The sequence below is a fragment of the Theropithecus gelada genome, chromosome 2, assembly GCF_003255815.1.
Source record: "Theropithecus gelada isolate Dixy chromosome 2, Tgel_1.0, whole genome shotgun sequence".
Lineage (NCBI taxonomy): Eukaryota > Metazoa > Chordata > Mammalia > Primates > Cercopithecidae > Theropithecus > Theropithecus gelada.
This window is the reverse complement of record NC_037669.1, coordinates 33,926,982-33,947,344: the sequence shown is the minus strand read 5'-3', so window position 1 is coordinate 33,947,344 and position 20,363 is coordinate 33,926,982. Positions and strand designations below refer to the sequence as shown.

The 20,363-nt window shown below is 38.1% G+C and overlaps 1 protein-coding gene across 3 annotated transcripts in view; it reads left to right on the top strand.

Moving 5' to 3' along the window:
- Window positions 1–20,363, top strand: part of CCDC191 (coiled-coil domain containing 191) — an 88,990-nt gene that overhangs the window by 63,351 nt on the left and 5,276 nt on the right. For all 3 annotated transcript variants that reach the window (XM_025376446.1, XM_025376445.1, XM_025376447.1), the window contains 3 exons: window positions 9,255–9,398; window positions 10,987–11,139; window positions 11,675–11,820. In XM_025376446.1, the coding sequence (XP_025232231.1) occupies window positions 9,255–9,398; window positions 10,987–11,139; window positions 11,675–11,820 (443 nt within the window). The remainder of the gene's footprint in view (window positions 1–9,254; window positions 9,399–10,986; window positions 11,140–11,674; window positions 11,821–20,363) is intronic.

Here is a 20,363-nt window from a genome sequence, read left to right as displayed (position 1 = left end):
TTTCATTGATTTCTGCTTTAATTTTTATTTCTGTCCTCCTCCTTCCTTAAGATTTTGCTCTCTTCCTCTAGTTTCCTAAGATATAAACTTAAATTATTGATTTCAGAGCTTTCTCTTTTTCTTTCTTTCTTTATTTAGAGACAGGGCCTTGTTCTGCCTAGGTAGGAATGCAGTGGTGTGATCATAGCTCACTGTAATCTCAAACTTCTGGGCTCAGGCAATCCTTTCACCTCAGCCTCCTGAGTAAATGCGACTACAGGCATGCACCACCATGTCCAATTGATTTTTAAAATTTTTTGTAGAGATGGGGTCTCACTATGTTGTCCAGGCTGGTCTTAAGTTCCTGGGCTCAAGAGATCCTCCCACCTTGGCCTCCCAAAGTGGTAAGATTAAAGGCATGAGACACCATGCCTGGCCTCTCCTTTTCTAGTATATGAATTTACTGCTGTAAATTTCCCTCTAAGTACTCTTTTACTTGTATATCATATATTGATATTTTTATCTTTATTTAGTTCAAAATATTTTTAATTTCCCTTGAGATGTCCTCATTGTCCCATGGGTTATTAAGAAGTTTATTCTTTAGAGTTTAAATATTTGAGGACTTCCAGATAACTTTCTACTAGTTTAATGTCTAGTTTTAATTTCTAGTTTAATTTCATTATGTTCTAAGAATGTATATTGCATGAAATTACAAAGTTTTGCTTTATGGCCCAGAATATTGTCTATCTCAGTGAATGTTCTGTGTGCACTTGAGAAGAATATGTATAGTACTATAGTACTAAGCTGTCATTGGTCTGCAAAAATGCCAAGTCACATTGAGTATGTCTGTGTCTTACTGTATCTATATCTATATTCTTACTGATTTTTCTGCCTGCTTCTATCAGTTATTGAGAGAGGAATATTGAAGTTTCTAACTAAACTTGGGCATTCATTTCTCCTTTCATATCTATCTGGTTTTGCCTCATGTACTTTGAAGGTTTGTTATTAGGTGCATGTATGTTTAAAAAGACTTACATGGCTGGGCGCAGTGGCTCACACCTATAATCCCAGCACTTTGGGATGCCGAGGCAGGTGGATCGTGAGGTCAGGAGATCGAGACCATCCTGGCTAACAAGGTGAAACCCCGTCTCTACTAAAAAAAATACAAAAAAATTAGCCAGGTATGGTGACAGGCACCTGTAGTCCCAGCTAATTGGGAGGCGGAGGCAGGAGAATGGCATGAACCTGGGAGGTGGAGCTTGCAGTGAGCCGAGATCAAGCCACTGCACTCCAGCCTGGGCGACACAGCAAGACTCCATCTCAAAAAAAAAAGACTTACATCTATGTCCTATAAAATTGAATGTCTTATAGACATCATATAGCTGTTTCTTCATTTGGTATCTAATCTGATAATCTCAGTCTTTTAACTATTACGTTTAGCCCATTAACTTTAAAGTGATTATTGATAAAACTGGATTAAAAAAAAATTTTTTTTTTTGAGATGGAGTCTCACCCTTGTTGTCCAGGCTAGAGTACAATGGCGTGATCTCAGCTCACTGCAACCTCTGCCTCCTGGGTTCAAACGGTTCTCCTGCCTCAGCCTTCCGAGTAGCTGGGATTATAGGCATGCACCACCACACCTGGCTAATTTTGTATTTTTAGTAGAGACTAGGTTTCATCATGTTGGTCAGGCTGGTCTTGAACTCCCGTCCTCAGGTGATCCACCCATCTCGGCCTCCCAAAGTTCTGGGATTACAGGCGTGAGCCACCACACCTAGCCACAACTGGATTAAAATCTATCTTCTTGTTAGCTATTTTCTATTTGTTGTACTTATTCTTTGTTTTTCTTTTTTTTCCCCCTACCTTATCTGGTTTTAATTAAGCATCTTTATGAATCTGTTTTATCATTTTTTTTGTAGTTTTTATTTATACCTCTTTAAAATATAAATATATATATATATATATTTGAGACGGAGTCTTGCTCTGTCGCCCAGGCTGGAGTGTAGTGGCATGATCTCAGCTTACTGCAACATCTGCCTCCTGGGTTCAAGCGATTCTCCTGCCTCAGCCTCCCGAATAGCTGGGATTGCACATGCCCACCACTACACCTGGCTAATTTTTGTATTTTTAGCAGAGACATCTTGACCAGGCTGGTCTCAAACTCCTAACCTCGTGATCCACCTGCCTCGGCCTCCCAAAGTGCTGGGATTACCGGCGTGAGCCACTGTGCCTGGCCCTCTTTTGAAAATATTTTTAGTTACCCTAGTGTTTACATTTTAAAAATAATCTCCTTCTACCTGAGTGTGGTAGCATGTACCTGTAATCTCAGCTACTTTGGAGGCTGAGGCAGGAGGACTGCCTGAGTCCAGTAGTTTGAGACAAGCCTGGGTAACATAGCAAGACCCTATCTCAAATAATAATAATAATCTCTTTCCACCTTCAAATAACAACACTTTATATGTAGTGAAAGAACCTTCTATCAGTATTTCCCAGTTCCTTCCTCCCATTCCTTTTGGTATTGTTGTCATGTTATATTTTTATGTATACTATAAATAGCCAATATCTTGTTAAACTTATTATTTTAACAATTAGTTTTCTCTTAGTGGAATTAAAAATAAGATGATTACATTTTACCTTTATTTCTTCTGTTTCCCATGCTCTTCATTTCTTTGTGTAGATCTAAGTTCTTAACCTATATTATATTCTTTATGCCTGAAGAACTTTCTTTACCATTTCTTGTAGGGTAGATCTGCTGGCAGTGAATTCCTTCAGTTTTTATTTGTCCGAGAGTCTTTATTTTTCCTTCATTTTTAAAGTATGTTTTTTGCTGGATATAGAATTCTGGGTTGACAGGTTTTTTTTTTTCTTTCAACACCTTAATGATGTTACTGTATTGTTTTCTTGCTGCCTGGTTTCTCACAAGACATCTACTGTAATTCTTACCTGTCTTTATTTGCGGGTGTCTTATTCTGTTCCGGCTGCCATAACAAAATGTCACAGACTAGGTGGATTAAACAACTGAAATTTGTTTTCTCAACAGTTTTAGAGGCTGGAAAGTCCAAGATCAGGGTGCCTGCATGGTTGGCTTTTGGAAAGGGGTCTTCTTGGCTTGTAGACGGCTTCTTCTCACTGTGTCCTCATATAACCTTTCCTTGGTGTTTGTGTTTGGAGACAGAGAGGGAAGAGGGAGAGAGCGTGTGGGAGAGGGAGAGAGTGCGTGGGAGAGGGAGACAGCGCGTGGGAGAGGGAGAGAGCGCATGCGAGAGAGAGCAAACAAGTGCACCATGGTATTGCTTCTTATAAGGACATTAATTCTATACAATTAGGGCTGCACCCTAGGACCCCATTTCACTTTAATTACTTCTTTAGTGGCCCTATGTTCAAATACAGCCACAAGAGGGGTTAGGGCTTCAACATAGTTAACTTTAGGAGGACACAAGCATGCAGTTCGTGACAGTAGGTGTTTCCCTTTAGCTACCTTCAAGACTTTGTCTTTGATTTTTAGCAGAATATGATATGTCTAGGTATGGTTGGTTGGTTGGTTTGTTGGTTGGTTGGTTTGGTCTTGGCTTTGGTGGTCTTAAGTTTCTTGGATATATTATTTTGTGTTTTGTTATTGATTTTGGAATATGTTTGCCCATTATTTCTTCAAATTATTTCACTTGCCCCATTCTTTTTATTTTCCTTATGGGATTTGTTATGCCAGTGTTACATTGTTTCATATTGTCCCACAGCTCTCAGATGCACTATTGTGTTTTTCACTCTTTTTGCCTTTCAGTTTGTGTAATTTCCATTGCCATATTGTCAGGTTACCTGATTCTTTCCTTGGCTGTATCTTCTAGCAGTAAGCCAGTTGAAGTGCCTCTTCTATCTCTATTGCCATGTGTTTTTTTATTTCTAGCATTTTTGTTTTGAATCTTTTTTTATAGTTTCCATGTCTCTGCTAAAATATCTGATCTGGAATGTCTACCTTTTCCATTAGAACATTTAACATTATTTTTGGAAGTTATTTAAAATTCCCTCTCTGATAGTTCCAACATCTCTGTCATATCTGAGGCTTGTTCTGATGATTGCCTCATCTTTTCAGGGTGTATTTACTTCTTACCTTTGGGTATGCCTTGTATTTTTTTGTTGAAGGCCAGACCTTTGTTCAGGGCAATAGAAACTGCAACACGTTGGCCTAGAGTGTGGAGATTTGTACTAATTTAGCCAGGAATTGGGCTATGTTTGAAGCTTGTTGTTGCCATGGTCACCATCATTGAAGTTTGTTGCTGTGTGCTGTAGACACCAGAGACTTTATTGTCTTCTAGTGACTTTGTTTTTGCTTCCTCTTTTGGGTCTTCCTTTTATGCTACTCCCCAGAGAGAATCTGTTGTTTACAGCTCTCCCAGCTGTAATCCACTATTATTATTGGAAGCTTGTATAACTGTGGTGATAGGGTGTGGATGATGGGGAGAATTCTGTGTTCTGATTAAGTATCAGTGTTTGGAATGTACAGCTTTAGGCACTCAGGTAACTTCTGTTCCTACTCCAGTGGTAGAGCTTTTTTCTGCCCCCCTTTTCCCTTTATCTGCAGTGGGTATCCACCACAGTCTCAGTCTGTGACCTTAAAGACCTTCCCTCTGGAGAATAAGGCTTCCCCAACCCCTAAGTGAGGTAGGGAGGACTTGTCTGGGCAGAATCCCCTGCGTGCCCTTCCCTCAGAAGGAGTGCTATTCTGCCAGTGCACTGGGGTGGTTGCTAGGACAGATAAAACTTTTGTTTCCTAAGGAAGAATGCTCTGGGAAGATTTTGCAGTTGCTGCTGTGCCTCTCCCCAGCCAGAACCATGGTGGGAACTTTCTGTGGATTCTCCATGATCTTCTCTGTGAGAGCCTGGTGGGGTTCTTAGAAGAAAAGCCTGCAAAGGGATGAGAAGAACCCACATGACTGTGATCCCCAGGAGCTTCAACCTTCTCATGCTGGCCCACTCACTCTCTGCCTCCATCAGTTCACCAACATTTCTAGTTTAATCGTCTTACTCACTCATATGGTATCCAGTGGCTTCTGCCTCGGATAAACAAATGCTTAGGTCTTGTGCTTCCTTGAAGATGCCTGTCTCTCCAGATTTGGGGGTAGCTTCAGATCTCTGATCAGTTCACCAAAAAAATCATGAATTCGTTGCCTGACCAGCTTTTTCCTTGTTGGAAGAAAACCACTTATGCAGAACAAGAATGGTGAAAAGTACATTACTGACTAAGAGATCATTTTATTTCTCTCACTATACCAAGCCCAAACATTTTCTTTTTAGAAGCTGCAGTTCATAGCAATAGATACAAAGAGTTTGTCACATAGACCAGTTTCCATTCCATTAATTGACTGGAGCTATCTGAATTGAGATAGATGCATTTATAGACTGGCTATACTTGAGTCTTCTTTGAGGACAACTTTAGATATAAAATGCACATGGCAATTGTCTTCTTTTCCCTCTGGACAAAGATGCTCTACACAATGTGCTTCTCTACTCAGATTTTCATGGGTCTTATTCCTTTTGAGGCATTAAGTTCTGCCAAGCAATTCTTTACTTCCTTATATACTTTATATGGCTTTTCCCAGTAAGCAACCTCCAAGGCCATAGTAGTGTTATTCCTCTGGATATCAAAAAGATAATGGCACTTCTGAGCAAGTGCCTTCTGAGACTTCTCTAAATCATTTGCATCCTAGATGTGTTTGGTTGAACTCTGCTTAACCTCTTCTATTTGGGCAGTTTTTTGGCTCATTGAGTGTACCAGCAAATTGTCCAACAGAGGTACCATGTTTTCTAATGACGTAAATAAAAAACCCTACTGTTGATATGATAAAGTGTCTGGTGAATCATATATATTTCTTTGGAGAGATACTATGAGATAAACCCAGTTATGTGTGTATAGGGTGCTATGACACCATTTTAGATAAAGGAACTGGAAGAATTCCTCAGGGATAAGCCCCCATGACACACCCATCCTCTATATTCAGCAAGAGGTGGTACAGGGGCAAGACATGGCTACAGCTTAGTGTCCCCATGACCCTGCTAGAAGAGCATGTTGGGTGCCACAGTAAGGTGGCCACTCAGAGGTCTCACACAGTGACCTTCCAAAAATAGAAATCTAACCTCTTCTTAACACCCCCTCTATGTTTATTAAATGCTTATACTTAACAGGCAGTAACTTTTATGGCTATATATACTTCTGATTGATGGGCAGCTGAAGTTTGTGGTTGAAAAAAATAATTTTACCAGAGAAAACAAGGCAAGATTTAAAGTTTTCCATAATTGTTTGTCAAGTATATTTGCACATTGAACAAATATCTGTAAAGCATTTACTACATGATAGTCATTGTTCTAGATGTTAGAATGTAGCAATGAAGAAGACCAATAACAGCCCTGCCCTCTGAAAGCTTATATGCTAGTTGGGGAAATTTGCTTGTTTAGTCAAATTAATGACTAAAGAAGTAGGGAGAGAGTGGTATAGTTGGTGGAAGCAGTATGGGAAATACCTCTCTGAAGAGCTGATATTTGAGCTCCTGGATGCTGAGGCGGCCTCCACAGTGTCTAGTGGGGGCATGTTAAATGTGAGATACCTATTAGACATCCAAATGAACATGTCCAATATGTGCTTGAGTATATAAGCCTGGACGACAAGATTGTGTATGGAAGTGAAAAAACAAGTCAATGTTTTTAATGCTCTGGAAGTAGCTGTAATCAACTTGGGAGACTGTCTGGATAGAGTAGAGATAAGAGTCCAAGATCAAGACCTAAGGACTATAAATAGCTATTCAGAGGATGAGGAGCTAGTGAGGTAGAAAGAGAACAGGAGAGTTTAGAATCAAAACACCAAGAGAAAAAAGTATTTCTGTTAGGGGAGTGATGGGAGTGGTGAATTTGGCTGAATGCTACTGAGTTCAATTAAAAGTAGCACGGATAAATGATTCTTTGATTTGGAAGCCCAGCAAGCATTCATGACCTAGAGCAACAGGGCTTTCAGTGGTGTGCTAGGAAAGCAGCCCCATTTCCAGTGGGCTGAGGAGAGAATAGGTGAGGAACTAGAGACCATAAGTATAGATGCGGATCTCATGAGATCAGAGATAGATGGGGATCTCATGAGATCAAAGAGATCTGCATCTGTACTCATGGCCTCTAGTTCTTTTTTGTTAGTTTTTGTTTGTTTGTTTTGTTTGTTTTTTTTTGTTTGTTTTGAAGAGGGGAGATACTGGCACATGTTTGCATACTGATGGGAATAATCCAGTAGTAAGGGAGAAATTCATGATGCAGAAGAGCAGAGTATAAATTACAGGAGTGGGTAAGCAGGAATATATTCTAGAGCACAAAGGGAGAGTAGCATACAAGGGACAGAAGGCCAAGAGTTTTGGGGCAGTGTCAATTTCCCTGTACTTTTTTTTAACATAGCTGTAATTTCTGGCTTTTCTTCTAAAGCATATTAGCTGACAAAGCCACACATTTATTTCAGAAAGAAGCCCAGATTTTATATCCCTTTTTAGCCCGAGTGAACTATGTATTCTATGAAACCCTAGCTACACAGATCCCCACTATAAGTGCCATCTCAAAACGGCATCATATCATGTAATCCTCACAGTAAATCATGGATGCAGGTGCTATTAAAGACATTTTATATACAAGGAAATTGAAAATGTATTATTAATGAAATACAACCAGCTCTATTGAGGAATCCTTAATAGACGGAGGAGCTACACATTTGAATTAAATTGCTGTGTAAGAATACATTTTGACTTAAACAGAACTCATGTTTTTCTTTATATTTTTCCATGGAAATGTAGACTTTGAAAAAGTCTGGTTTTCCCCACAATTCTCCTGAAAATAATTTTCCTTTTGGAGCCGATAACACCAGCCATAGTTATCATTCTAGGAGATATTTACACCGTAACTTATCTGTGCATGAGAACAGGTTCTTTTGTCTGAGCCTGAGGGCTTCTCCAAAGGTTATTATCTGCGTTAGATGTCTGTCTGCACGATGCAGCTGCTGCCTTAATGCTACAGGGACATTTCAGTGGATGTGGAAGGGTCAGTTTCTGTTTTCCTCCCCACTTAACCCTCAGCTTCCTCTTACTACGCATGAGAAAATTGTTGTAAATTTTCTCTCTGGCCATTTCATTCAACAAGTATCTCAAGTGCCTGGAATAAAGAGTATAAAGCTTATTTTGGTTTAATGTCTGAGAGAATATGGACATTTCATTTTTCAGAGCTTGTACAGAAATAGGCAGTTTGTATTGGAAAATTAGAGCAATTCTTCCTTCCATATTAGAAATGTTCCATTGCTCTCTCTGTAATGTTTCTCTCACAGAAGGCTCAGGCACAGTAAGTAGCTTGTCAGGATCAGCCAGTTCACCACTGCCTTTTTCCTGATGTGAAATCATATGAAGTAAAGGAAATCAGCTTAAATTAAATGTTTGTGTATTTATGCTGCAAAGATGACGACTATGAAAGCAGTCTTCAGTCTTTGTTGCTCTTGTGTCTTTCACCGCAGGTGTCACTTGCTCCCACTCACCCTTTCTGGGTAGATTTCTTTTTCTCTCACCTTTACTATAAGCTATTTTTATTACAAGAGAAAAAGGAAATAAAGGAAATAATGATACCTATAGGGTCGATCATTAAGTTTTTGTCATCTTTCTTGGTCACACCCCTGAGGGGTACAGTTCTTTGAGGGTCATGGAGTGTCTTTTCTCAGTGTATTACCAGGAATAGTTCATCTTTTTCCTTCTTAGGAGAGGGAAGGTAGCTTAATGATGATCAACTATCTTTAACTTGCCTCTGGACTTACTGTTCTTCACCTAAAAAGAAAAATAGCTTAGTAGTAAGAATATTCTTCTGGACTTTTAATGGAGTATCATTAAATTTCTATCCCATAGTTTAAATGAAGTGGCTGTATGGCTGGGTTTTTCATATGAGGGAAAAAATCCTGATTGCTCTCCTAACTAGATGTTTTACCTTTTAGTAACTTGGTGAGAGGTAAATTATTTCTGTGAACAATACTGAATAAACCCAAGAATATGCATAGCCCTGATTCTTGTAGACTCATGACCAGCTTCTCCTGACCCTCTTAGCAGAATTATTTCCTTCTTTTTTTTTTTTTTTTAAAGAAAAAGCCCTATTATCCAGAGCTCTGTTATCATGATTAACACACCATCCAATGGTTACATGTTCAAATTAAATCCATTAGCTTTTCATTGAAATGAAATTCATTCGTTTTTTATCATAGCATTTTGCTTTTTAATCTTTTCCAGAAAGAACTTGAGAAGCAGAAGAGAATTAAGAGGAACCAGCAGCTGGAAGCAATAGCCAAAGAACATTATCAAGGTGTCTTGCTAAGGAAAAAAGGTCTAGAGCCTTGGAAGACATTGAGAATGCAAAGCAAACAAAACGTCCAGGTGCAGTATTACCCCCCAGATTAGAAAATGAACTTTTCCAATTAGATGGATGCCCAGTTAAGCTTGGGGGAGGGGAGGGTTTGGTGATTTGAAGCCAGAAAGATAAATTAATTGAATGTGTATATTTGTTCTGGATACAATTTTTGATTTGGTCTTCTAAGGTAGAGATGGACTTTGTAATTGAATAGGTTGGAAAAAATGAGAGGAAATGTTTTATTAGAGATCCCCCCAAGGTAAGATGAATAGAAGCTTCTCTCAGTTTGAGTAAGAGAAGAGTTATTACCATAAGGTACATTGGTCAGGTTTCTGCCTGTGATAAAGTTGAGTAACAAACAACCCCCAAATATCAGTGGCTTAGAACTCAAGTATTTATTTCTCACTCATATGTCTGTGGGCCAGTTGTGGATTGAGTTCAGGTCTCTCCCCAAGCCTCTCATTCTGGTTACAGCAGCTATTCAGAGCTACAAAAGGCCAAACCAAATTATGTAAACCCACTGCTTATATTATGTCCACATTCCACTGGCCAAAGCAAATCATAGGGCCAAGCTCAAAGTCATTGAGGAGAGAAGGAGCTCCATCCACTCTACAGGGAGGAACTGTGAAATCACATTGCAAAGAGTATGGGTGTATAATTCTATTAGAACAGTTATTCACTCTACTGCAGAGAGATATATGAAATCAAACACCACTGAAATTTCTAAAATTTCCCTAACAAATTTATCCAGTGCATTCAACTAAATGATTAAAAATTCAAAATAGATAAAATGTTATTTCATCTTTTGGCTCTCAGGCTGCTGAGATGAGTCCAGGACAGACAGAAATCTCTGGTGCCACAGAGACCTCCGTGGTGGTCATTTTGGCCAATAAATATGACTTCCAAGAGACTCACATGAATCAATCACATTCACAGTGCCAGATATCTAGACAAGGCTTAGAAAAATGTGTCATTGTTTGGAGAGGACTAAGGGAGAAGACTTTTCCCCTCCTGCCTCTTAAAAGAATATAACAGTTACTTTTAAAAATCTATAAATTCTGATTTGTATGTTTATTTTGGTAGAATGATAGTTGAAAAGACATTAAATTATTCATGTTATTTTCTATCAGATGGTTTTGTGGTTTATTGATAATGTCTAAATGTCAATGCTGGTGACAGCTCATTCCACAACACTAATTGAAAGTATTGGCATTTCCTCAATTAGACAGTGGTTAAGTCATGAGAAAGAGAGGTTTGTTGTGGAGTTGCTGTCCAAGCTCCAGGAGAGCAAACTGAGAATGTTGCCAGCTACCCACTCCAAAACTCAGGGGAAGTGAAGTAATGGCTTAGAGGTTGTTTGTTCCATTTCCATAACCAGCAAATCACTGTGGTCTTCAGGGAGCTGGCATTGAAAGGCCAATCGTGATGTGAATCTATAACCTCCATAGAATAGGTCAACAGTCAAAGCTTTTAGGACACAGGCTGCATGTACCTTCAGATTATTCTCTACCAACTGCCTAAATGTGTTTTATAGCATCATTTCCAAAGGTGATGTGTTTGTTTAAATGATTTTAAATGTAAGGAATCATATTTCTCATTTAAAAAATTATCCAGGTGGCAGAAGAACATTACTGTTTGTTCCTGCAGAGGAAATATCTGCTGACCTGGTTCCAGTGTAGTCAGGAAAGTCTGGCTAGAAAGATGGCCCAGGCTGATCAATTTTATTCCCAAATACTGCTTAAGAGAGTCATCTGGAGCTGGCTACAGGTAAGGATATAGGGAAGGGCACCTTAAATACATCTCATTGCTCAGTCCTATTTAAGAAAACTAAATGGAATCCAGAATGTCCAGGGTCATTATGTTTTTTCAAGAACAAAAGAATAGTCAATCCCATTCACTGCTTTGAAATAAATGTGAAAATGGCAAGTCAATTTTTTATTAGTGTAAAATACTAAGCATGTGTTTGTTTCACGGAGTGTGTATAAACTGTAAGTTATCATTCCATCAGCTTTTGTTTTTATACTCATTTCTTGTTTCTTGTCTCACAGTGCTCAAGTGATTTAGAAACTCACCCCTTCAATCTTATAACTGTTTCTACTCATGTGTTCTGTTACCATTTTTAGGGTACATTATAGAGGATATTATCTTGGCTGCCAGGTTATCCTTTTCTTTGTGTCTCTAGTGTCATTTGTTTCTTTTGTTTCATTTCTGTTTCAATTCTGTCTTTTGTGCTGTTTATTTGCTCTAATTCTTTGTCAACTGATATTTTTTCTCTCACTTTTATTTCTGTCTTCATCCTCAGTACATGACTGATCTGCAGGAAGAAGTAAGAAAATTTTGTGTACATTTTCTTCAGAAGAAGATTTTCAGGGCCTGGTTTAACATGGTCAGGGAGGTGAAGATCGATTCTCAGGGCAAGCATGAGATTGCAGCGGAGCACAGTGACAGGTGAGGTTTTGATCTTGAGGAAAATTCACTCTCTGACTTCACAATTGCTCAGCAATATATTCTGCTCCTACAATGTGTCTGCAAAGATGAGCTGGGGGCTAGGAGAGCAGGGTACTTGGAAACACCAGGCAGGGGTGGGAGTCCCGGCTCACCGGCAAGGTGGTGAACCCCCTAGGACTCCAGGGTCCCCATCTTTAAAATGAGAAGGGGAGGAGGAGGAGACCTGCCCTTTTTGCCTCACAGAAACTGGCAAGAGAATAAAATGATGTGACCTATATGAAACACACCTAAGCGAAAGTACTGCATTCTTTGTTAGTCATATATAGTTTTCTTTTTTAAGTTCAGTTTCTCTTTCAACATTATTTATTGTGAAATATATGACAAATATAGAAAAGTGCTGAAATCATACAAATACAGCTTAACAAATGACTGTAAAGTGAACACCCTTTGTCACCACGACTGAGGTCAAAAAGTTGAACATTGCTGTCACACAGGCTCCTTCCCAAGTCTCTCCTAAACTACTCTGACGTTTACAATGAACATTTCCTTTTCTTTTTACTCTCCTCCTAAGTATGCAGCCTTCAATGCTATAGTTTTTCCTGGTTTGGAACTTTATATATGTGGAATCATACTATATGCTATATTAGTATTTAAAATACAGTTATGTTTTATTTAATCCAGTTGTCTTTGAGAAATAAGGTATTCTGTATAAGTAAGTTTTATATTTGTTTCCTAGTTTTAAGCATTTGGACAGAATGTTCTTAATTTCATTATGCACTTCCCTTTAGGAGTGGTGATTTGGTGTCATTCTTTATGAGCGTCAGTTAGTGTGCCGGGTGTATTCAGTGATGCCTCCATTTTTTTTGAGTAATGACGACTGTTGTGTGGGTGTAGAAGAGTGCCCCTTTTCTCAGCATCGCTCTGTTGCCCAGGCTGGTGTGCAATGGAGTGATACTGCAACCTCTGCCTCCCGGGCTCAAGCGATTCTGGTGCCTCAGCCCCCCAAGTAGCTAGGATTACAGGCACACACCACCACACCCGGCTAATTTTTGTATTTTTAGTGGAAACGGGGTTTCACCATGTTGGCTGGTGCTGTTTTCTTTTTATTGGTGTGTTTGTGCATGGGTGTTTATTTCTGTTCCTTGTAGTAGTGTTCCTATCTTATTGCCATGAGGGTGCCTATCTCCACCAAAACCTGTTTGTCCTTGTTTAAGTTACAGATACTGGAGATCAGTGGAGTAGGAAAACAGATAAGCAAGTTGATTATAGTTTTGTCTAAATTAAAACAAATAAGCAATAAGTGAGGGTATTCAGAGGATTTCCCTTTGAATACATGATTGAGCTTTAGGGTTTGAAGTTTAGGACTCAATATCTATGTGACTTTGAACAAATAACCTTTCAAAGCCTCCCTGTTCCTCTTTCATAAAATGAGGATAGCAACAGAACCTATCTTATGGATTGCTGTGAACACTAAACAGGGTACTATAATAACTCACTCAGTGTACTGCTCGCCCAAAATAATAACTAACTTTTTTTTTTCAGTTTAGTGTCATTGCAGATATGTTATTATTAAACATCCTTTTTGCCTGCCTACGTTTTCTTTCTGTTTCTCAGCCACTGTATGCAGACTGAGAGATTCATTTGGGGCTTTCGCACAAACCATCTCATCTGATAGCAGTCATAACTTGGGTGTGGGGAGATGACCTTATTTCCATTTTCAGGCAAAGAAATAAGCAACAGGCAGGTAGGTGAATTGCCCAAGGTATACAAATAACAAATGGTTGCTCCCTGAACTCCAAATTAGGTTGACTCTAAAACATTCTTTTCTTGCTACATCAGTCTTCCTCCCCATTTTTCTAATTCTCCCTCTGTTTTTTTGTTTTTTTAGCTGTTTTTTTTTTTTTTTAACCCTGAGACAAAGTCTTACTCTGTCACCCAGACTGGAGTGTAGTAATAGGATCTCAGGTCACTGCAACCTCTGCCTTCTGGGTTCAAGCAATTCTCATGCCTCAGCCTCCCAGGTAGCTGGGATTTAAAGGCATGCACTGCCATGCCCAGCTAATTTTTGTATTTTTAGTAGAGACGGGGTTTTTTTTTTTAACCATGCTGCCCAGGCTGATCTCAAACTCTGGCCTCAAGGAATCCACCCACCTCAGCCTCCCAAAGTGCTAGGATTACAGGTGTGAGCCATCGCGCCTGGCCTCATTTTTAACTATAAAATAGTAAGATAGTCATCCTATTTAGGATTTGAAGTTATGAAATCAATGTAGGAATCCATGCAATCAATAAGAACCAAATTCTCAGCCAGTCTCTACTTGATATAAAAGCATTGCTGTGGTTTCACCTCTTCCCACTTTGCTTTTTGTTCACCATGTTCTGGCCCCACTGGCCTTCTGTAGTGTTCCTCAGACAAGCAAAGCTTACTTGTGCTTCAGAGCTTCACATAACCTGATCTCATCATTTAGCTCTCTGCTTAAATGTCACCTCCCTAACCACCCTATCCATTAAACTGCTACTTCCTTCACAGCACTTAAGACTCTCTGAAAGTACATAATTTACTGTTTACATGTTATTGCCTGTTCCCCCCTAACAGAGTGGAAGCACCACATCTTGCTCATTGCTGTGTTCTCAGTATATGACAGTGCTTAGTACATAGGTAACACAGTAAATATTTGGTAAATGTATGAATAGATGAACTTTATTGTAGGATTGACACTAATATTTAAGGTCACCATTCTTTAAAAGGGGCTTTAACATTTAAAAATTGATATTCAAAGTTCATATTCAATTTTATATGAACGAAAGAATACTGTATAGAAGAGCTGTGGATGAAAGGAAGGAGAGACATCTATTGGTCTTAGGTCTGACCTTTAAGCTGCAATAACATTGAGAAAGATGATTCTCAATAAGAACAGAACTTTTAATCTTACATTATCCATATCACTTCTAGATAATTCTATAAATTTTATAAATCTAGCTGAGCTGGATCAGTATTTCTAATATGTCTGATATTGTCTTGTTACCATAGTTCTTAACCACAGTATGAACATGAAATAGGTAATAATGAAAGTCACAGACCTACACCCCAGAAAATGCATGTATGCATATAACATACAACTTTACACAAAATGTCAAGGATTTTATGGGCTCCAGCTTAAGAAACCTTACCTTGGTGACTTAAATCATACTTATTGTACAATACACCCACATGTAATTATCAAGACATATTTGCCAAGCATAAAAAAATACCTAATAATATGGCCCCTGGTGCTCATAATTTAGTAGAAAACATAAAAGATTAGAGAGAAAGAGAGAGATTGAGACAGCAAGAGAAAGGTTTACTAGAGCCAAGATGAACCGGGGCTTAAAGCACCATCTAGTGCCAAAAAGGAGGCAGCCACATAGCAGGAGAACAAAAAAGAAATTAAACAGGTAAATTACAGACAATCTCAAATCAAACATACCCACTGAAAACCAAACAAGCCAGACAGAGAAGACTGAAATAAATAAATAATCCTTCGGTACAAAGGCATAGACGAGAAACAACAGCGAGTTGGCCGGGCGTGGTGGCTTACACCTGTAATCCCAGCACTTTGGGAGGCCAAGGTGGGTGGATCACCTGAGTTCAGGAATTCGACACCAGCCTGGCCAACATGGTGAAACCACATTTTAATAAAAATACAAAAATTAGCCAGACCTGGTGGTGTGCGTCTGTAGTCCCAGCTACTTGGAAGGCTGAGGCAGGAGAATGGCTTGAACCTGGAAGGTGGAGGTTGCAGTGAACTGAGATCGCACCACTGCACTCCAGCCTAGGCACTTCAGCAAGACTCTATCTCAAAAAAACAAAAACCGCAAACAGGGAACCATGACCTTCCCAGATAGACAAAGCAGGGAACCAGTGACTAATCCTAATGAGAAGGCAAAATGTAAACTCTAACCAACATTCAAAATAGCAGTTTTAAGAAAACCCAGTGATCTTCAAGATAACAAAGAAAAGCAGTTCTGCAATTTTTCAGATAAATTTAACAAAGATTTAAAAAGTCAAACAAATCTTGGAACTGAGAAATACATTTGCTGAACTGAAAAATCATGAGATGTTTTCCACAGCCAAATGGATCAAGCAGTGGAAAATCAGTGAGCCCAAAGACAAGCCACTTGAAAATACGATATCAGAAGAGAAAAGAAAAAGGAATGAAAAGGAATGAAGACAGCCTACAAGATATAGAAAATTACCTCAGAAGACCATATCTAAAAATTATTGGTGTTGAAGAGGGAGTTGAATGAGACCAAAGGGTAGAAAGCTTATCCAAAGAAATAAAAATAGGAAACTTCCCAAAACTTGAGAAAGACATATCCAGGTATAGGAAAGTCAGAGAACCCCAAACAAATTTGACCTAAACTCTCAAACGTCAAGGACAAAGAGGATCCTAAAAGCAATAGGAGAAAAGAGGCAAATAACATATAATGAAGCTCCAATTCATCTGGCAACAGACTTCTCAGCAGAAACTGTACAGGCCAGGAGAGAGCAGGATGGGATTTTCAAAGTGCTGAAAGAAAAAAGAAAAAAAACTGCCATCCAAGAATACTGTATCCATCAAAGCCATATTTCAAATATGAAGGACAGAGAAAGTTTTTCTCAGAAAAACAAATGCTGAGAGAATTCACCAACACCAGACCCATCTTACAAGAAATGTTAAAGGGAGTTCTTCAGTCTGAAAGAAAAAAAACACTAACACAAAAAGAAAACAGTTGACAGTAGAAACCCTACTGGTAAAATTACATCAGCAAACCCAGAATACTCTAATACTGTAATTGTGGTATGTAATCAACTTATAACTCTAGTATGAAGCCAAAAAGAGAACTCTACCTAAAACAATAATAGCTACAGCAGCCTGCTAAGTGATAGGTAATATAAAACATGGAAACTAAGACAAGAAAAAGTCAAAATGTTGGAGGATTTCTAAAAAGAAAAGGCAACAAATTAAAACTATCAGAGAAAATCGTTTTGCCACAAGGGAAAACAGTAAAAAAGGAAGACAGGAGTTACAAAACAACCAGCAAACAAGGAAAGAAAAAATTGCCATAGTAAGTCCTTACTTATCAATAACTGAATACAAATGGACTCAGTTCTCCAATTAAAAGACATAGAGTGGCTGATGAATAAAGAAATAAGATCCAACTATATGCTGCGTAGAAGACACCTACTTCACCTGTAAAGACATACATAGACTGAAGGAGATAGAAAAAGACATTCCAAGCAAGTGGAAACCAAAAACACAGCAGGAATAGCTATACTTATATTAGATAAAACTGATTACAAGTCAAAGACTATAAAGAGAAATAAAGAAGGTCATTATATAATGATAAAGAGTTCAATTCAGCAAGAGGATATAACAATTATAAATATCTATGCACTCAACATCAAGCACCCAAGTATATAACACAAACAATAAAGGGAGAGATAACTGCAATACAATGATAGGGGACTTCAACACGCCACTCTCAGTAGTGACAAATTATCTAGGAAGAAAATCAACAAAGACACATCAAAGTTAAACCAGAAACCAGGCCAAATAGGTCTGACATTTAAAGAACATTTTACCCAACTGTTGCAGAATACACATTCTTTTTATCAGCACATGGAACATCCTCCATGATAAGACCATATCTTAGGCCACAAAACAACTCTCAACAAATTCAAAAAACAGAAATTATGCCAAGTATCTTTTCAGACCACAACAGAATAAAATCAGGAATCAGTAAGAGGAACTTCAGAAACTACACAGATACAAGGAAATTAAACAGCATGCTCCTGAACAACCAATGGATCAATTAAGAAATTAAGAAAAAATTTTAAACTTTCTTGAAACCAATATAAATGGAAATACCATAGATCAAAATCTACGGATTATAGTAAAAGCAGTCACTTCTTTTAAGAGAGAAGTTTATAGCAATAAACACTTACATCAAAAAAGTTGAGAGACTTCAAAAAATAAGTTAACTGTACTCCTCAAGGAAATACAGAAAAGCAAGAACAAACCAAACCCCAAATTATTAGAAGAAAGGAAATAATATAAATCTAAGCAGAAATAAATGAAATTGAGACTTTTTCTGACTCAAAATCAGAAATGAAAAAGGAGACATAACAACTGAGACATCAAAAATACAAAGAATCACTAGAGACTATTATGAACACCTACACATCAATAAACTGGAAAACATAGAAGAAATTGATAAATTTCTGGACAGATACAACCTACCAAGATTGAACAATGAAGAAACAGAAAACCTCAACAAACCAATAATGAGTAATGAGATTGAAGCTGTAATAAAAAGTCTCACATCAAAGAAAAGCCCAGGACCTAATGGCTTCACTGCTAAATTCTACCAAACATTTAAAGAAGAACTAATACAAATTCTACTCAATTTCTTCAAAAACAATTGAAGAGGAGAGAATACTTCCATACTTATTCTATGAGGCCAGCATTAGCCTGATACCAAAACCAAACAAGGACATGATAAAAAATAAATTAATTAATTAATTTAAAAAACTACATATTCCTGATGACCACAAATGCAAAATCTTCAACCAAATACCAGCAAACCAAATTCAATAACACATTGAAAAGATCATTCACCATGATCAAGTGGGATTCATCCCAGGGATCCAAGGATGGTTCATCTTATGCAAATCAATAAACATGATATATCACATTAACAGAACCAAGAACAAAAACCATATTATTATTTCAAGAGATGTCAAAAAAGGCATTCGATAAAATTCAACATCCTGGCCAGGACCAAAATGCCCACTTTCAGCACTTTTATTCAATATAATACTGCAAGTCCTTGCCAGAGCAGTTAGACAAGAGTAAAAAGTAAAGGGCATCCAGGCCAGATGTGATGGCTCATGGCTATAATCCCAGGGCTTTGGGAGGCCAATATGGAAGGATCATTTGAGGCCAAGAGTTCAAGACCACCTGGATGACACAGAAACCCTGTCTTTAAAAAAAAAAAAAGTATCCAAATTGAAAAGGAAGAAGCCAAATTAGCCTTGTTCACGGATGACATGATCTTATGCTTAAAAAAACCTAAAGACTACACCAAAAAAACTGTTAGATCTGACAAATTCAGTAAAGTTGCAGAATACAAAATCAGCATTAAAAAATCAGTAGCATTTATTAATATATACACCAACAGTGAAACATCTGAAAAAGAAATCAAGAAAGCAATCCCACCCTAACTAGCTACAAAGAAAATAAAATAACCTGGGAACCAATTTAACCAAGGAAGTGAAAGATCTATATAAGGAAAACTATAAAACACTGAGGAAAGAAGTTGAAGAGGACACAAACATATAGAAAGATATGCCATGCTTATGTGCTGGAAGACTTCATACAGTTAAAATGGCAATACTACCCAAAGCAATTTACAGATTCAATGCAATCTCTATCAAAATACCAACAACATTCTTCATAGAAATAGAAAAAAAAAATACACTTTTACACTGTTGGTGGGATTGTAAACTAGTTCAACCATTATGGAAAACAGTATGGCGATTCCTCAAGGATCTAGAACTAGAAGTACCATATGACCCAGCCATCCCATTACTGGGTATATACCCAAAGGATTATAAATCATGCTGCTATAAAGACACATGCACACGTATGTTTATTGCAGCACTATTCACAATAGCAAAGACTTGGAATCAACCCAAATGTCCATCAGTGACAGACTGGATTAAGAAAATGTGGCACATATACACCATGGAATACTATGCAGCCATAAAAAAGGATGAGTTCGTGTCCTTTGTAGGGACATGGATGCAGCTGGAAACCATCATTCTCAGCAAACTGTCGCAAGAACAGAAAACCAAACACCGCATGTTCTCACTCATAGGTGGGAACTGAACAATGAGATCACTTGGACTCGGGAAGGGGAACATCACACACCGGGGCCTATCATGAGGAGGGGGAGGGGGGAGGGATTGCATTGGGAGTTATACCTGATGTAAATGACGAGTTGATGGGTGCTGACGAGTTGATGGGTGCAGCACACCAACATGGCACAAGTATACATATGTAACCTGCACGTTATTCACATGTACCCTAGAACTTAAAGTATAATAATAATAAAAAAGAAAGAAATAGAAAAAAATTCCTAATATTTATATGAAACCACAGAAGAACCTGAATAGCCAAAGCAACACTGAGCAAAAAGAGCAAAGCTCTAGGCATCATACTACCCGACTTCAAAATTTATTACAAAGCTATAGTAACCAAAACAGCTTGGTACTGGCATAAAAACAGACATATAGACCAATGAAATAGAACAGAGAACCCAGATTTAAATCCACACATTTACAACCAACTCATCTTTGGCAAAAGTGCCAAAAACATAAAATAGGGAAAGGGCAGTCTTTCAGTAAGTGGTGCTAGAAAAACAGTATAACTATAAGCAGAAGAATGAAATGAGACCCCTTTTCTCTCACCATACACAAAAACCAAATCCAAATGGGTTATAGATTTAAATCTAAGTCCAGA